Source organism: Phalacrocorax carbo, chromosome 24 (assembly GCF_963921805.1).
Source record: "Phalacrocorax carbo chromosome 24, bPhaCar2.1, whole genome shotgun sequence".
Classification (NCBI taxonomy): domain Eukaryota; kingdom Metazoa; phylum Chordata; class Aves; order Suliformes; family Phalacrocoracidae; genus Phalacrocorax; species Phalacrocorax carbo.
This window is the reverse complement of record NC_087536.1, coordinates 1,005,904-1,020,901: the sequence shown is the minus strand read 5'-3', so window position 1 is coordinate 1,020,901 and position 14,998 is coordinate 1,005,904. Positions and strand designations below refer to the sequence as shown.

Sequence of the window (14,998 nt, the reverse complement as noted above, 5' to 3'; positions counted from 1 at the left end):
CGAGGCGGCAGCAGGTCCCCGGGGCTCGGCACGTGCGGTGGGGACACCGACAAGCGCACGGCCAGGGGACCCAGGGACAAATCCAGCCCCCGCATGCTGAGGTTTTCCTGGAGGACAGGGGATAACTGTGGTAGAGCCACTGACTGGGGGCGTTGTTGGAGGTGCGAGTGGGCTGGCGGTGCCGGGAAGACGCCGTGTCCCTGTCGTGTCCCACGGGTGACAGCCTGGAGTCTGCTCCCTCTCTCCAGGGCTGGGGGGAACACCAGGACTCTTGGGTCCCTTCTAGTGGCGGTGGGACCCTGCAGCTCTTGGTCCTCATTCTTGCACCAGTGCTTTGATGCCCCTGCCCCGAGCACAGCTCAGGACCCCGCAAAGCAAAGCAGGAGGCAGCTCAGCACCCCGTGCCTCAGTTTCTCCCTCTGCAACCTGAGTCCCCGTAGCTCTGGGTGGTGGCTCCAGGGCACCTCTCCTGCCTCCGCCCTGCCCTGGGTGCTCAGGGAGAGTCCCCAGTGCAGGACCATTGCCCTTAAAAAGGCAGCCGGGAGTTTGGCAGCCGCTGGTTGGCCTCCGCGAGGGCCGCGGGCTGCCGAGGCTCTGCTCGCCTCCTGCCAAGGCTGCGTCCACAGGGCTGGGGGTGGCTCTGGCCAGGGGACAACACCCGCATCACCCCTTGGGGGGTCTGGGCTCATTTTGCCTCCAACATCCTCTTGGGGAGAGTGAGAGCTGGGTGCTCCCATGACACAGGGCTTGGCCTTGGACCCACCAGTCGCAGCCCTGCTTAAGCTGAGGATTTGGGGGATGAAGGGCATTGGGGCACCAAAAGCCCAAAAATGGGGGCAGAGAGAGAGCAAACCCCAGGGAGAGACATCCCAAAGGTGCCAGATGCCGGGGACACGGCGGGGACTGAGGCTGGGAGGAAATGATGCACCAACCCAGTGCATTTCCAGTGTCTCAGTGATGCCAAATCCCCATCCCAGCTGCGGGGTGCCCCTCAGAGCAGAGCCCCGGCACCCACCTCCACCCGGGTGGGGTTTCTCCACACTCTCCCCAGGAACTGAAGATGCTTCCACCTCCTTTTTGCCGAGACCGTCACTTATAAGGACTTGTGTCTCACTTGTTTATCGGAGCGGAGCATAAAAGGAACAGACTCACAAATGGGATGTTGCCTCCCAAGCATCCCCGCATACATTTTTCTTACAATAATTAACTGTGCTGGGTCCTACCATCAGTCCAAGGTCAATTTAATGAAATAAAACACCTTATATGGCCATATGGCTAACACACCATCATTTAGCCTATTTAGGGTCTTTGTTTAGAGAGGATCCGCCTCTGAGGTTTCACGGGCTCGCTGGTATTTATACCAAAGGCGCATCGGGACTCGGTCCCAGAGGAAAGGAGCTCTCGCGTCCACAGTGAGTACTGCCCAGCCCTGGTTTCCCTTTTGCTTGCAGGAGAACGGGAAGGAAAAACACCCCAGGGGGGGTTTCGGGGTGCCCCAGCGTTTATGGGGTGGCCCCAACGCGCTTTGTGTGGCGCGGGGGGGGTGCCAACCCTGGCACGACCCCGCAGGCGGGGGCTTTCGTGGAGGCGACGGGAGCTGGGCTGCGGCCAAAGCGGGTTGCGCTTTTCCAGAAATCCCTGATATTTTGGTTTGGTTTTTTTTCTTTTTGGGCTTCTGCAAGGTTTTTGCCTGCTTCACTCCAGATTTGGGAGTGTAGCCACTGCCGGAGGGGGGCACCCCCTGGGAAGGGCTATTTTTTTTTCCCATTTTGGGAAAGGATGTGAGGGCAGAGCAGCCAAGGGGCTGCCGAGACAGGACCAGACGAGGGGGCATTGCCTACCTTCCCCCTGCCCGCTTGGGGGACATCAGCCGGGGACAGTGCAGGCAAGAGGCTTTGGCACCCATTTCGGGCACCGGCTGGCGAAGGATGGCGAAGCAGCATTGGCACGGAGCAGCACCCATGGAGAACGGGCATCACCCCGCTCCCAGCATCGCCGTACCGGGGCCGGAGCCAGCAGCCGCCCCTCGGCACAGCCCACGGAGGATTTTGCGGGGCTGCACATCCCCAAGGACTCCGACCCTTCCAACACCCAAAGCCGGACGCGGTGGCGCGGCGTAACCCTCTCCCCCACCCACTCTTTAATGCTGTTTTCCCCCCTCAACCCAGCTTTTCCCCCAGGTCCCCCTGAGCGCCAGCCACTCCCAGCCCCACCATGTGCGAGGAGGAGACCACCGCCCTGGTCTGCGACAACGGCTCTGGCCTCTGCAAAGCCGGCTTTGCCGGTGATGATGCCCCCCGCGCCGTCTTCCCCTCCATCGTGGGGCGGCCCCGGCACCAGGTGGGTACCGGGGGGGGCAAGCGGCAGCCCCCCACCCTGCTTTAATCACCAAAATGATGCTAACGAGGCCATCTCTCTCACCTGCCTTAGGGTGTCATGGTAGGCATGGGGCAGAAAGACAGCTACGTGGGTGACGAGGCGCAGAGCAAGAGGGGTATCCTCACGCTCAAGTACCCCATCGAGCACGGCATCATCACCAACTGGGATGACATGGAGAAGGTGAGACCCCCCCGGGCCACCCCAGGCCAGGGAGCAGGTACTGGCCCCGGCTCCAGCTTGGGGTAAGACCCCAATTCTCCTTTGCCTGCCTTAGATCTGGCACCACTCCTTCTACAACGAGCTGCGCGTGGCCCCCGAGGAGCACCCGACCCTGCTCACCGAGGCACCCCTCAACCCCAAGGCCAACCGGGAGAAGATGACCCAGGTAAGGCGCTGCAGGACCTCCGGGGATGGGGACGGACCCTCCAAAACCAGGGGAGGGGCTGGAGGATTTGGGGGTTTAGCGAGCCAGGAGGGGCCAGCGTGGGGGGGGAGGTGCGGGCGGTGGGGCGAAGCTGGGTAAGTAAGGGCAGAGCCCTTGGCGGCGTGCTCACGTGGAGCCACGGGTTTCTCCGCAGCGCGTGGAGCTGCAGGGTTTGCCATGCAATGCACTGACCCACGTTGTTTTTCCATGCAATGCGCAGAGCCACGTGGTTTGCTGTGCAATGCAGCGACTCCCGTTTCCGTGCCATGCATTGACCCCTGGTTTTCCTTGCAACGCACCGACCCCCGTGTTTTTCAGCGCGACGCAGCGATCCGTGTGTTGTTCTGTGCGATGCATTGATCCGCCTATTTTTCCATGCAATGCAACAATCCACCTATTTTTCCGTGCAATGCAACGATCCATGTGTTTTTCCGTGCAACGCAATGACCCCATCTCTCCGGGAAGGCACAGCCCCTGTGGGTTGGGGTGGGATGCCATGGGGGCCCCCCGCGTTCACCCCTAATCCTCTGCCCTTCTCACCCTCCCTCCCAGATCATGTTTGAAACCTTTAACGTCCCTGCCATGTACGTCGCCATCCAAGCTGTCCTCTCCCTCTACGCCTCTGGCCGCACAACCGGTGAGTAGGACACGCGGCATCCAGCGCCCGGGGACCATCCATGGTGGGGAAGGGATCAAGCCAGCTTTGAGGCCCCTCCCTCACCTTCCTCCCCCCTTCCCAGGCATCGTCCTTGACTCCGGGGATGGCGTCACCCACAACGTGCCCATCTACGAGGGCTACGCTCTGCCCCACGCCATCATGCGTCTCGACTTGGCCGGCCGCGACCTCACTGACTACCTCATGAAGATCCTTACGGAGAGGGGCTACTCCTTCGTCACCACCGGTACAGGGCCGGGGAGGGGGGTACGGGGTGACAGGGGATCCCACGGTGCTGCCACGGCACCGGGGTGAGCCTGTTTGCCATTGCCACCCATAGCCGAGCGGGAAATTGTGCGTGACATCAAGGAGAAGCTCTGCTACGTGGCCCTCGACTTCGAGAATGAGATGGCCACGGCTGCCTCCTCCTCCTCACTGGAGAAGAGCTATGAGCTCCCCGACGGGCAGGTCATCACCATCGGGAACGAGCGTTTCCGCTGCCCTGAGACTCTCTTCCAACCTTCCTTCATCGGTGAGCCCACCCCGAATTGTCCTGGCTCTCCCCTAGGTGGTTGCCCCCCACACCCACCACCAGGCAAACAGCTCCCATGGGTGTCCCGCAGAGGTGTATCAGGGGTCCCCGAAACACTTTGCACCCCAAATAGAGGGGACAAACCCATGGGTGACCCCATGGCTCTTTTGGGGAGCCCTGAGGAGGCACGGGTTGGGGTCAGGGTGCTGACAGCCCCCTTCCACCCCAGGCATGGAGTCAGCCGGTATCCACGAGACAACCTACAACTCCATTATGAAGTGCGATATCGACATCCGCAAGGACCTCTACGCCAACAATGTGTTGTCCGGCGGCACCACCATGTACCCCGGCATCGCCGACCGTATGCAGAAGGAAATCACGGCGCTGGCTCCCAGCACTATGAAGATCAAAGTAGGTGGTGGTGGGAAAGCCATGGCCACCAGCACCCCAAATCCTCTCCTGGTGCCGGTTTTTGGGGGGTGTGTTTGTCAAGGGGTTCATCCTAATGGCTCCTGTCTCGGCAGATCATCGCCCCACCAGAGCGGAAGTACTCGGTGTGGATCGGCGGCTCCATCCTGGCGTCCCTCTCCACCTTCCAGCAGATGTGGATCAGCAAACCCGAGTACGACGAGGCTGGACCTTCCATCGTCCACCGAAAATGCTTCTAAGCCCCCTCCCCACCCCGCGGTGGCCCCCCGGACCTGGGCTGGGGCCCCCCGCTCCTCCTCGGTCCCTGCTGCTCCTCCCCGCCGCCCACTGTGCATTAAAACCTTTTCTCCAGGCTCTGCCCCTTTTCCAGGAGATTTTGGGGTGTTGGGGGGTGGGAGGGCTTGGGGGGAGGGTTAAGGGTAATGGGGGGAGGAGTGGGGGAGCCCCAACCTCATGTTGGTGCTCCTGATGTCATGCTGATGCCCTCAACGCTGCTCCTTGATGCCCTCAACACCATGTTGATGGCCTTGACCCCTTGTTATGGCCCCCAACCCCATGCTGATGCCTCCAACCCCGTGTCGATGCCCTTGACCCCGTGTTGGTGCCCTTGACCCCGTGTCGATGCCTTTGACCCCATGTCGATGCCTTTGACCCCGTGTCGGTGCCCTTGACCCCGTGTCGGTGCCTCCAGTGTCACACTGACGCCCCCGGCCCCACGTGGATGCCCCTGACCCCTCATCCGTACCCCCCAACCCCATACTGGTGCCCCGCCCTGTCCCCGCTCCAGCGCTGCTGGGACAGCCTGTGGGCGGAGTTACATTTGCATAAATTACCATACCACCCCCAGCGCTGCGCGTGCTTCAGCGACCCTCCCCCTCCCCCGCCTCCCGCCCCCACTGCCGCGCCTTCCCGCGTGTTGACGTCACGGAGCGGCAGCGCGCGCGCCGCTCATTACCATGTAATTAGCATATGACGCGGGAAGGCGGAAGCGGTGGAGGGATGGGGCGGAGCGGGGCCGTCCTGCGCCTGGCCCTGGAGGGGAACATCGGTACCGGGGGGGGGGGCGGCGGATAACGGGGGTGCCCGGGGTGACAAGGGGAGGGTCGGTGTCTTTTGGGGTGGGGGGGGCAAGTGGGGGGGGGGCTGTGCCTGGGGAAGAGGCTGGGGGGGGGGCAGGAGGATTTGAGATGCGACAGAGGTGGGGGGATTTGGCGTGCTTGGGGGGGGCGCAGCCTGAAGGCTCTCGGGGTGCAATTTAATGTCTGTAATTAATTATTCTTGCTGCCCGGCTTGTGGGGGGGGCACCCACAAAACCTGCGTTACCCGCTGGCAGCAGCTGGGACGGGGTGGGGGGGCCACCCAGGCTCACCCGCGCTGCCCCCCGCTCCCCGCAGCCGTGGGGAAATCGACCTTCCTGAAGCTGCTGGGTGCCACCTTCCCCGAGTGGCACTTGGTGACCGAGCCTGTGGCGCAATGGCGAAAGGTGCCGGCGGGCGACACGGCGGAGGTAACGGCGGCTACCGGCTGCGTCGCGGCACCGTTGGGCACCACGCCGCGGTGGGACGGCCTCATCCCCTGTCTCTTCCTTCGTAGGCGTCCGTGGGCTCCACCAACCTTCTCCAGATGATGTACCAGGAGCCAGCCCGCTGGTCCTACACCTTCCAGACCTTCTCCTGCCTCAGCCGGCTGAAGGCGATGCTGGAGCCCCCGCCCGAGCAGCTCCCCGGGATCCCCCACCCTGTGCGGGTCTTCGAGCGCTCCATCTACAGCGACAGGTACCTGCCGCCCCCAAATTGGATTGGGGATTAATGAAAGGATTAAATGGGATAACGAGCATCCCCATGGCCTGGGTTGTGTCCCCTGGGACCCCCGGTGCAAGCAGAGCCCACGGCTGTGCCCAGCGGAGCCTGGAGCGATGCTTAATTATAGAAATGTGCTTGTTAAAGAATTTGGAACTTTGTTGTACCCCAAATAATTTTTGCTTGCGGCTGCCCCGTCCTCATCCATGTCAGGCGGCAGCTTGGAATCCCTCGGGTGATGGATGGGCTGGGTAGCAGTGAGCCGTGCCGGGTGGCTGCGTGTCCCCCAACATCGCTCAGACCAAAATTAAGGATTTCCGCCTTAATTAAAGACCTGCAGTTCTCGGTTGGTGCAACAAAGGAGAAAAAAATGGCCATGAAGCCACCGGCGCGTGGGGATGGCTTGGAGGACCCGATGCCGGCGGTGCCTGCTGCCCTGTCCCCTCTCTCCGTCCCTTTCCAGGTACGTCTTTGCCAAGAATCTCTTTGAGGCCGGGCACCTGCAGCCGCTGGAGTGGGCCATTTACCAGGACTGGCACGGCTTCCTCCTGCAGCAGCTGGGGGCCCGCGCCGCCCTCCACGGCTTCCTCTACCTGCGGGCGGCGCCGCAGGTGGGTGCCGGCGAGAGCCCCCGTGTTCAGTGTGGAGTGGGATGTGGCAGGTGTTTGGTTTGGCTCTTGAGCCCGGCGAGCTTCTGGAATTGCCAGAATGTTGGGTTTTAACCTGAAATTTCTGGCCTGGAGGAGCAGAGCCTGCTCCCACTCCCATGGGAATGTCAGAGGGAGTTTTGCTATGGATCCTAGAATGCATTATGGGGAGGGGGGGGCTGCAGCATCTCCCAGGGATGCCCGATGCCTGCAGTCCCTGCTCCGGGGCTCCTTTGCCAGACGCTGGCACGCCATTAGCCTCCCGTCTCCCCCTGCACCCTGTTAGCCTCCCGTCAGCCCCCCATCTCTCCCGTCAGCCCCCCATCTCTCCCGTCAGCCCCCCATCTCTCCCGCATCCCGTTAACCTCCTGTCTCCTGTGTGGGCACAGACGTGCCTGAAGCGGCTGCGGCGGAGGGCGAGGAGCGAGGAGGGGGGGATCCAGCTGGAGTACCTGCAGCAGCTCCATGCCCAGCACGAGCACTGGCTGGTGGAGAAGACCACAGAGTGAGTCTGAATCCATCCCTGCTGTGCTTTCCCCCCTCCCCTGCCCCCGGCACCCAGGCCAGCTATGGTTTTTGGGTGATGCCCCTGATTGGGGGGTTTATTTGGTGTAATCCCTTCTCTCCCTCCCTTCTTCAGGGTCCACTTCGCGGGCATGAAGCACGTGCCCGTCCTGCTGCTGGATGTGGACAAGGACTTCGAGCATGATGTGGCCATGCAGGACGTCCTCATGGCACAGGTGGGCACGGCCGAGGCGGCACAGCTCGGTGGCATCCTGCTGCCGGGAGCACCGGCACCGTGGTTGGAGTGGTGCTGACCCCTGAGTCTCCACCTCATCTTCATTTTCCCATGGAAAAATAAATAATTTCTACATCCTTGGTCCAAGCTGGTTTAAACCTTGGCCATCCTGGTGCCACACTCTCAGTCGGCTTCTCCTTGCAGGTGGAGGCTTTTGCGACAGCACTACGAGCCGAAGCTTTGCTGTCGCACCCCGGCCCTCGCTGAGCGGCGGCGGCAGCATCCCTGCTCACCGGGACCTGCACCGTGCGGCGGAGCCACGAACCAGGCATCGCCGCTGTGAGATCCCGACACCGAGAACAAGGGACGAGTCCTGGTCCCCAACTGTCCCCCTCAGCCCTTTTATTTTGGGCGAGGGATGTATTTAAGGCACTGATAGCACGGGGTGGTTTTAAGGCAACTAATTGGAGGCGCAGCGGTGTGATGAGCTGTGTGGCGGCGTGGTGTGCTCCCCGCGGGCTTGGGGGGCCAGGTCGCCTCCGCAACCCCTCCCCGTCCGTAAGCCTCCCCAGCCGGGGATGTCGGAGCCAAGGATACTCTGTACGGTGGATTTAATGGTTAAATTCCAATGGAAAATCATCATGGCTTGTGTTTGAGTTACGCCAACCCCCATATTTTATTATTTTAAATATGTAATTTTTTCCCTTAAATTAAAAAGAAAAGTGAGATCGAGCTCTTCTAGGTCTTGAGCTGTGGCCGGGGGGAACATGGAGTCGGGGGGGGGCCTCCGGTGCGTGCTGTCCTGTGGAGGGATGTTGTTCCTCCCATTTTGGGGTGTTTGTGGCCGGGGCAGTGGGGGTGACCCCGTGGAGGTGGGGGTGGGGGGCAGCCCACCCAGGCTGGGCTGGGTTTGGGGGGAAAACCACCAGCATTTGGCACCTGCGGGGTGGTTTTGGCTGGGGGGGTGGCTCTTTAGAGGGACTCCTTGGTGATGGGGGGACCCCCCCCAGGGTGGAGGGGGGGCGGGGATGGCGGCCCGGCCCCCCTGCGCCTTCAGGGGCGGCTGCGCGGGGTGTGCGACCCTACATAAACACGGGCGGGGCGGGGCCGGCAGGGGGCGGGGCTGAGCACGTGTAAGGGGCACCTGCCCGGGAGGCACCGGGGGGGCAGCGTGGGGGGTGTGGGGCGGGGAGGGAGGACTGGGGGGACTATGGGGCAGGGATTGGGGGGCCTATGGAGTAGGGTCTCGGGGGGAGGCACAGGAGCCGCGCTGCCACCCTCGGTGGTTTCTCCAGCGACCCCACAATAACAACAGCGCAGGATCTGCACGGACCCACCAGCGACCCTACAGTAACAACAGAGCGGGGACGCTGACATGGAGCCAGGTCCGACGACCCTACAATAACAACCTGGTATGGACCCACAGCTGACAACCCTACAATAACAACCTGCTGCACCCCCACATCCAACGACCCTACAATAACAACCCCCTGCACCCCCACGTCCAACGACCCTACAATAACAACCCCCTGCACCCCCTCACCCAACGACCCTACAATAACAACCCCCTGCACCCACACATCCAACCACCCTACAATAACAACCCCCTGCACCCCCTCATCCAACGACCCTACAATAACAACCCCCTGCACCCCCACATCCAACGACCCTACAATAACAACCCCCTGCACCCCCACATCCAACGACCTGACAATAACAACCCCCTGCACCCCCACATCCAACGACCCTACAATAACAACCCCCTGTACCCCCTCACCCAACGACCCTGCAATAACAACCCCCTGCACCCCCACATCCAACGACCCTACAATAACAACCCCCTGCACCCCCTCACCCAACGACCCTGCAATAACAACCCCCTGCACCCCCACACCCAACGACCCTACAATAACAACCCCCTGCACCCCCTCATCCAACGACCCTACAATAACAACCCCCTGTACCCCCACATCCAACCACCCTACAATAACAACCCCCTGCACCCCCTCATCCAACGACCCTACAATAACAACCCCCTGCACCCCCTCATCCAACGACCCTACAATAACAACCCCCTGCACCCCCACATCCAACGACCTGACAATAACAACCCCCTGCACCCCCTCATCCAACGACCCTACAATAACAACCCCCTGCACCCCCTCATCCAACCACCCTACAATAACAACCCCCTGCACCCCCTCACCCAACGACCCTACAATAACAACCCCCTGCACCCCCACACCCAACGACCCTACAATAACAACCCCCTGCACCCCCTCACCCAACGACCCTACAATAACAACCCCCTGCACCCCCACACCCAACGACCCTACAATAACAACCCCACAACTCCCTTCCCCAACTCAGAGCCCCCCCCGCCCCCGCTTCCCCCAAAACCCTCCACCACCACCGGGGTGCAGCGCACCCCCGCCCCATAACGCCCGAGGGGTTGCTTGCTGCAGAGCATTGTGGGGGGTGGCGCAGGGCGCTGGCCTCGAGCCCCCCGGCCGGCCGGCGGGTCCCCCTGAGCGGGTGCTGCAGAACAAAGGAAGCACCAGCAGCAGCAGCAGCAGCAGCAGCAACAACGTGCGGCTCCGCTGCAACACCCACTCGGGGCTGGGGGGGACACACGATATTTCCCACCGCATTTCAACCCCGCTTTTCCTTCCCCCCAACGCCCCACGCCACCGTGCATGCACTTAGCTCCGGGGCGAACCCACCTGGCCCCCCGTTTCCAAGGGGGTGCCGTACCCCTTTTTTCCGGTAATGCTCTTTATATCTAAATGGGGGGGGGTGGGGGGGGTGGCGGGGGGGCGGAAAGTTGCCGGCGTGCAGCTGAAGTTGTGCGGTGGCGGGGTGAAGTTGTGTGAAGCTGCGGCTTTTTAAGGGAAAAAGAAAAATAAAAAGCAAAATGGGGTTGGAAAAAAAACTAAGGGAAGAGGATAAGGGGGAGGCAGCAGCACCCCGTTTTGGTGGGAGTTTTGGGGGAAGGAGGGGTGGGGAGTCAGCGGGGCCGCCCCCGGGGTGGAAACGGCGTGGAAATTAAAAGTCGGGGCGACTCACGTCAGCCGGGTACTTCACTTGGCTTCGTCTGTGTCCCCACAGAAGTCACCAGCGTCCCCACGGTGCGGGGGACGGTGACGGCGTTATGTCCCTCTCGCCGGGCGCCCGGTTCGTCCGCCAGCCCAGTCCAGCTGCCGGTTCTCCCCGCTCCCCCCGAGCAGGGGGGAGCCCTGAAATCTAACGTTCGCCTCAGGAGTGAGATGGAGAGGTGCGAGGGGCTTCGCCGGGAGGTGAGTGCTCCCCCAGCCCCCCCCAACCCCTCCGTGTGTGTGTGTCCCCTTCCCAGGTCACCTTCACCTTTTTGGGGTGATTTGTGGCCTCTTTGGGTCAGTTGTAACGTCACTGTAACTTGTCGGGGAGTGCGTCGGGGTGGGCAGGGAAAGCCTGTTCTTGGTTGGTTGATGGTTTTATTTTTTTAAGGGTATTTCCGTGGGAAATGGAACCTTCTGCTGCCTTAAAAGCCTTTTTGATGCCTTAAAACCGCCCCCCAAAATCTCAGCCCGTCCCTGGGGCGTCCCCAAAACGCCGCTGTAGGGTGGGTGGCAGCGGGACACGTGAGACAAAACCCACCTTTGAATTGAATTTCTTGGTATAAAAGAGCAAAATGCCTCATGAAACCCAGCCGGGTACTGTTGGGGGGGCAGGGGGGTGTGTGTCCCCAAAAAGAAGGGGGTGTGCGGGGAGAGCAGAGCCATGCCCGCGCGGAGCATTGCCAAGCAAACAAGTCGTGGCATTTTCTCCACCAAAAATTACAACGCCTTCCTTTGGCACTTCTGGTTTTACCAGCCGGGGCGGTTGTAACCAGGATTTCTAATATCGCGCCCGTCGTGCCCAAGCAGGCAGCGGGATGAGGGGGCTGCTCCGGCTGGGGGGGGCTGTCTCCGAAGTGGAGACATGGGGATGGGGGAACATCTGCTTGGGGTTTATTTTTTTTAGGATTTTTGCCTCTTTAAAAAATTGCCCTTGCGTTGCTTTTTTGGGGTATTCGGGTGTGAGCGGCCCCCTCGCGCCTCCGAGTTGCATCCGACAGGTTTTGCCCTTGGGATGGCTGGTGGGGCGATGTGGGGACAGGCGGCTCGGACGGCGCTTGGCACATGGCAGGGCAGGAGGAAGGACTTTGTCCTTGGCAAAGCGCCGGCGAAAACGGCTGACAGTGAGGATTTGAGCCCCGGCACTTTTCTGGGGTGGACGTGCTGAAAAAGATGGCTTATAAAGATGCTGCCGGAGCAGGGGTCGGCAGCGGTGGGATTCCCCTGGGAACCCAAGTGCTGGCAGGTCCCTGCCCACCCTGTGCTGGCCCTGGTGGTGCCAGCGGCCGAGCAAGGGGTGTGCCGCGGTTCTCATGTCCTGGCACCTTTCCCGGGGTGGTTTGGCAGACAAAGCGAGCCAGGGACCCAGCCCCTTTCCCCGGCACCGGTTCTGCCTGTTCCTCCGGCTTGGCCGGGCCTGGGAAAGCCGGCGTCTCCCCTCGCACCTCCGTCGATGGAGCCGCATTTGTGCTGCCTCCCTTGGGGTTTGGTTTCCACACCGGGTGATGCCGCCCCATCCACGAGGGTTTTGGGAGAGGAGGAGGAGGGAACACGCCAGAGGTTGAGGTTTCGCTCCGCTCCCCATCCCGCAGCGCTGCTGGGCCCTCTCCCGCCCTCCCCGGGCGGCTCTCGATGCCTTTGGCATTTGCATAACTAATCAACGTCTTGGGAACCCACTCATTACCACCGCCGCGGCAAAATATACGGCAAAGCCTCGCTCAGCGCCGGGGAGCTGCCAGTTCTGACAAGAGCCGCCCAAATCACCCGGCAAAGATCGAGGCTGGTGGAGGGGAGGATGCTCTGACCCATCTTCCCTGGCTTGAGGGGGGACAAACCTTAAATAAACCCCAGCAGGAACAGCTATGCCGGGACCCCAAAACTCCTTTGCTAGGTGGTGGCGGGACGTGATGCAGCACAAAGTGTCCCCGGCACATCCCCAGCGTGTCCCCGGCGGTGGGAAATGAAAGCCCCTAACTGAATTTGGCAGGCTGTCTCGGTGCCAAACGCTAGAGATTAGGGATAATCTCATTTAAAGCATTACTAATAAAAAGTTACTAAATTTGTCCATCTCGAGGGGTTTCCCTGGTGCATTGGGGTAGGTTTTTCCGTCGCCGGCGTGAAATTGCCCCAAAATGGGGCTGGCATCTCCAAAAAAAGCATCAGGGTGATGGATGAGATGAAGGACTGGCTTGGGGTTTGCCTCGTTGTCGGCCGGCGCATCGCAGTGTCACCCGCCGGACCATCACCTGCCTGCCGGGGCGATGGCCTCGGTTAATCCGGAGCGATGCTCGCTGTTACCATGCCTCTGCTGAAAATATTTCAGGTCTTGCCTGTGATGTTAACAGCTTGGGAGCAAATTGCCAGGTGGATGCCGGTGGACGCGCTGCCCTGTCCGGCCAGAGGAGGAGGAGGATGGGAGGAAGGAGGCGTCTGCGTTAATTAAATCCCACCCCTCAAATGTTTTTTGCAGAGACCTGTTGCGTGGCGGTGCCGCGCTTGGCCGGGCAAAGGGAGTTTGCAGCCCATCGTGCAAGAATGGAAATTGGGAAACCAGGGGAAACCCAGTTCCCAGCACCACTTTATCCTATTTATTCCCGTGGGAGTTGCGTTGCTTGGAGCAAAGGTCGGATCCCGGCAGGCTCCGGCTTGGCCTTGCAATGGGGCTTTCGGCTCACGCGTGGCTTTTTCGGGAAGAGACAAGCTCAAGCAAGTAGCGCAGGGACGGGGATGTCGGGTCCGTCATTGCATTTTCCGCTGGGACGCAGCATCTGGTTTCTCCATCCCTCCTGGCACTGCACGGGCCCGGGGCTCCTTGGGTCACTCCTGCTGCAAATCCCTTTGGAAAACAGTTTTCACTGGGATGCTCCTGGGAAAGTGTTGGGACCTTTGAGTTTGTAGAAGTTTTTCTGGTGATTTGGCTGCGACTAGGCTTGGAAAGCTCCAAACCTGGAGCTTCCCAGGAGCATCACCTCTAAGCCCCAGATGGGGGAGGCTTTGAGGGAATTAGTTGTCCCGCTCCCCTTTTTCCTCCCCCCACCCCAAATACACGCGTGCATCCTGCCGAGCCCTGCCAGCTCCCAACTGGGGCTGGAAAAGCTGGAGCTGATCCCATCAGGGCTGTTTTAAGGACTCCAGCCCTGGCTTAACCCTTTCGCCGGCCCATTCCCACCCCTTTTCCCATGGGAAAATGCCCCCCCCCCTTTCTCTTCTGGGGCCTGCATTTTGGGGAGAAGGGGGCAGCGGGGCGACGCGGGGGTTCTTGTGCGGGATTTAAGCCTCGCAAAGCTCTGATGCCGCCAAATTAACAACGTTCCCAAATTAATGAGGGCCCCAAATTGTTGAGGGCACTGGGGGTTTAATGGCAGGAGAATATTTTGGGGGGGGGGGGCAAAGCGTGGTTTTGGGGATCCTCTGGCTGCTGAAGGGGGTCCGGCCCCTGCGTGCTGCTGCTTCCACTCACCAGCGTGGGCTGCTGCCTCAGTTTCCCGGGGGGGGGGGGGGGGGGGGAACAGGACCGGGGTTTGAGGGTCCTGTTACCCAATTTTTTGGGGGTGGGGGGGTCGCGGCGTGGGGAGGAGGCGCCTCCCCTGCGAGTCCGTGTCGCCGTGTCCGTGTCCCCGTGTGTCGCGTCCCCCCCCCCCCGCCGCCCCCGCTCCTGCGCAGCGGCCGGGACCGGCCCCGGCGGGGGGGAGCGGGCGGGCGGTGTCGCGCTGCGTGGGGGGGGTTACGCGTGGGGTGGGGGGGAGCTGCGCGTAGGGGGAAGGAGGAGGAGGACGAGGAGGAGGACGAGGAGGAGGAGGAGGGGGGGAAGAAGAGATGCGCCGGTCAAACACCCCCCCGGCTGCAGCAGGGCGGCGGTGAGGGAGCGCGGAGGAGAGGGAGACAAGATGGCTTCCTCCTGAGGGCCGGATCCGTGCCGGGGCCCGGCGGGGGCTGCCAGGGGGCAGCGGCGGGGGGAGCGGCGAGGTAAGTACCCCCCCTCCCCAAAATACCCCCCCTGCATCCCCCCCCCCCCCGCACCCCCCTTGCTTCCCCCCGGCATCCCACCGGTGCATCTCCCCCCACGGACATGCAACCCCGGGGGGGGGCGAACCGGGGGTGGTGGTGGTGGTGAGGAAGGGGTGGAACCGTGTCCGTGTGTCCGTCCGTCTGCCCCCCCCCCCCCCCCCCCCCCGCGGTGTTTGCGCGTGTTCGGGCTCCGCGGGCGCGGGTGAGGCGCGGCGGGGCCGGGAGGACAAAGCGGCGGGGCCGGGGGGGGGACACGCACCGCCCGGCGGGCCCCGGCGCTGCCCGCGGGGC

At 62.0% G+C, this 14,998-nt stretch overlaps 3 protein-coding genes across 9 annotated transcripts in view; all 3 read left to right on the top strand.

Moving 5' to 3' along the window:
• The first annotated feature begins 1,308 nt into the window (after positions 1-1,308).
• ACTG2 (actin gamma 2, smooth muscle) lies at positions 1,309-4,772 on the top strand. Of its 2 annotated transcripts, none has more exons than XM_064472827.1 (9): positions 1,309-1,412; positions 2,169-2,340; positions 2,431-2,559; positions 2,654-2,764; positions 3,356-3,440; positions 3,544-3,705; positions 3,799-3,990; positions 4,220-4,401; positions 4,515-4,772. In XM_064472827.1, exons 2-9 carry the CDS (start codon positions 2,215-2,217, stop codon positions 4,656-4,658), a joined length of 1,131 nt encoding a protein of 376 aa, XP_064328897.1. In that variant the 5' UTR covers positions 1,309-1,412; positions 2,169-2,214; the 3' UTR covers positions 4,659-4,772. The 2 variants fall into 2 exon arrangements, with proteins under 2 accessions (XP_064328897.1, XP_064328898.1); XM_064472828.1 differs by having other exon boundaries at positions 1,323-1,412; positions 2,181-2,340.
• A 593-nt stretch (positions 4,773-5,365) lies between these two features.
• On the top strand, positions 5,366-8,336 carry DGUOK (deoxyguanosine kinase). Of its 4 annotated transcripts, none has more exons than XM_064472637.1 (7): positions 5,366-5,467; positions 5,814-5,926; positions 6,013-6,194; positions 6,551-6,681; positions 7,255-7,370; positions 7,506-7,605; positions 7,809-8,336. In XM_064472637.1, the coding sequence occupies exons 1-6, from the start codon at positions 5,389-5,391 to the stop codon at positions 7,572-7,574; spliced, it is 690 nt and encodes a 229-aa protein (XP_064328707.1). In that variant the 5' UTR covers positions 5,366-5,388; the 3' UTR covers positions 7,575-7,605; positions 7,809-8,336. The 4 variants fall into 4 exon arrangements, with proteins under 4 accessions (XP_064328707.1, XP_064328708.1, XP_064328706.1 ...); XM_064472636.1 differs by lacking the exon at positions 6,551-6,681 and adding an exon at positions 6,686-6,829 and having other exon boundaries at positions 5,367-5,467; positions 6,013-6,198; XM_064472639.1 differs by lacking the exons at positions 5,814-5,926; positions 6,551-6,681 and adding an exon at positions 6,686-6,829 and having other exon boundaries at positions 5,417-5,467; positions 6,013-6,198.
• A 506-nt stretch (positions 8,337-8,842) lies between these two features.
• Positions 8,843-14,998, top strand: part of TET3 (tet methylcytosine dioxygenase 3) — a 29,491-nt gene continuing 23,335 nt past the window's right edge. Inside the window, exons 1-2 of one of the 3 annotated variants that reach the window (XM_064472930.1) lie at positions 8,843-9,016; positions 10,713-10,900. In XM_064472930.1, coding sequence (XP_064329000.1) covers positions 10,871-10,900 — 30 coding nt within the window. In that variant the 5' untranslated portion in view covers positions 8,843-9,016; positions 10,713-10,870. Of the gene's footprint in view, positions 9,017-10,699; positions 10,901-14,470; positions 14,666-14,998 lie in introns of those variants that run through there. The other 2 variants (XM_064472931.1, XM_064472932.1) reach the window with 2 other exon arrangements.

Coding starts and splice junctions, on each gene's coding strand:
- DGUOK (XM_064472636.1), top strand. CDS start 5,389: ATGACGCGGGAAGGCGGAAGCGGTGGAGGGATGGGGCGGAGCGGGGCC. Junction 7,371..7,505: donor CTGGTGGAGAAGACCACAGA/GTGAGTCTGAAT, acceptor TCCCTTCTTCAG/GGTCCACTTCGCGGGCATGA. Junction 7,606..7,808: donor AGGACGTCCTCATGGCACAG/GTGGGCACGGCC, acceptor TTCTCCTTGCAG/GTGGAGGCTTTTGCGACAGC.
- ACTG2 (XM_064472827.1), top strand. CDS start 2,215: ATGTGCGAGGAGGAGACCACCGCCCTGGTCTGCGACAACGGCTCTGGC. Junction 2,341..2,430: donor TGGGGCGGCCCCGGCACCAG/GTGGGTACCGGG, acceptor CACCTGCCTTAG/GGTGTCATGGTAGGCATGGG. Junction 2,765..3,355: donor ACCGGGAGAAGATGACCCAG/GTAAGGCGCTGC, acceptor CCTCCCTCCCAG/ATCATGTTTGAAACCTTTAA.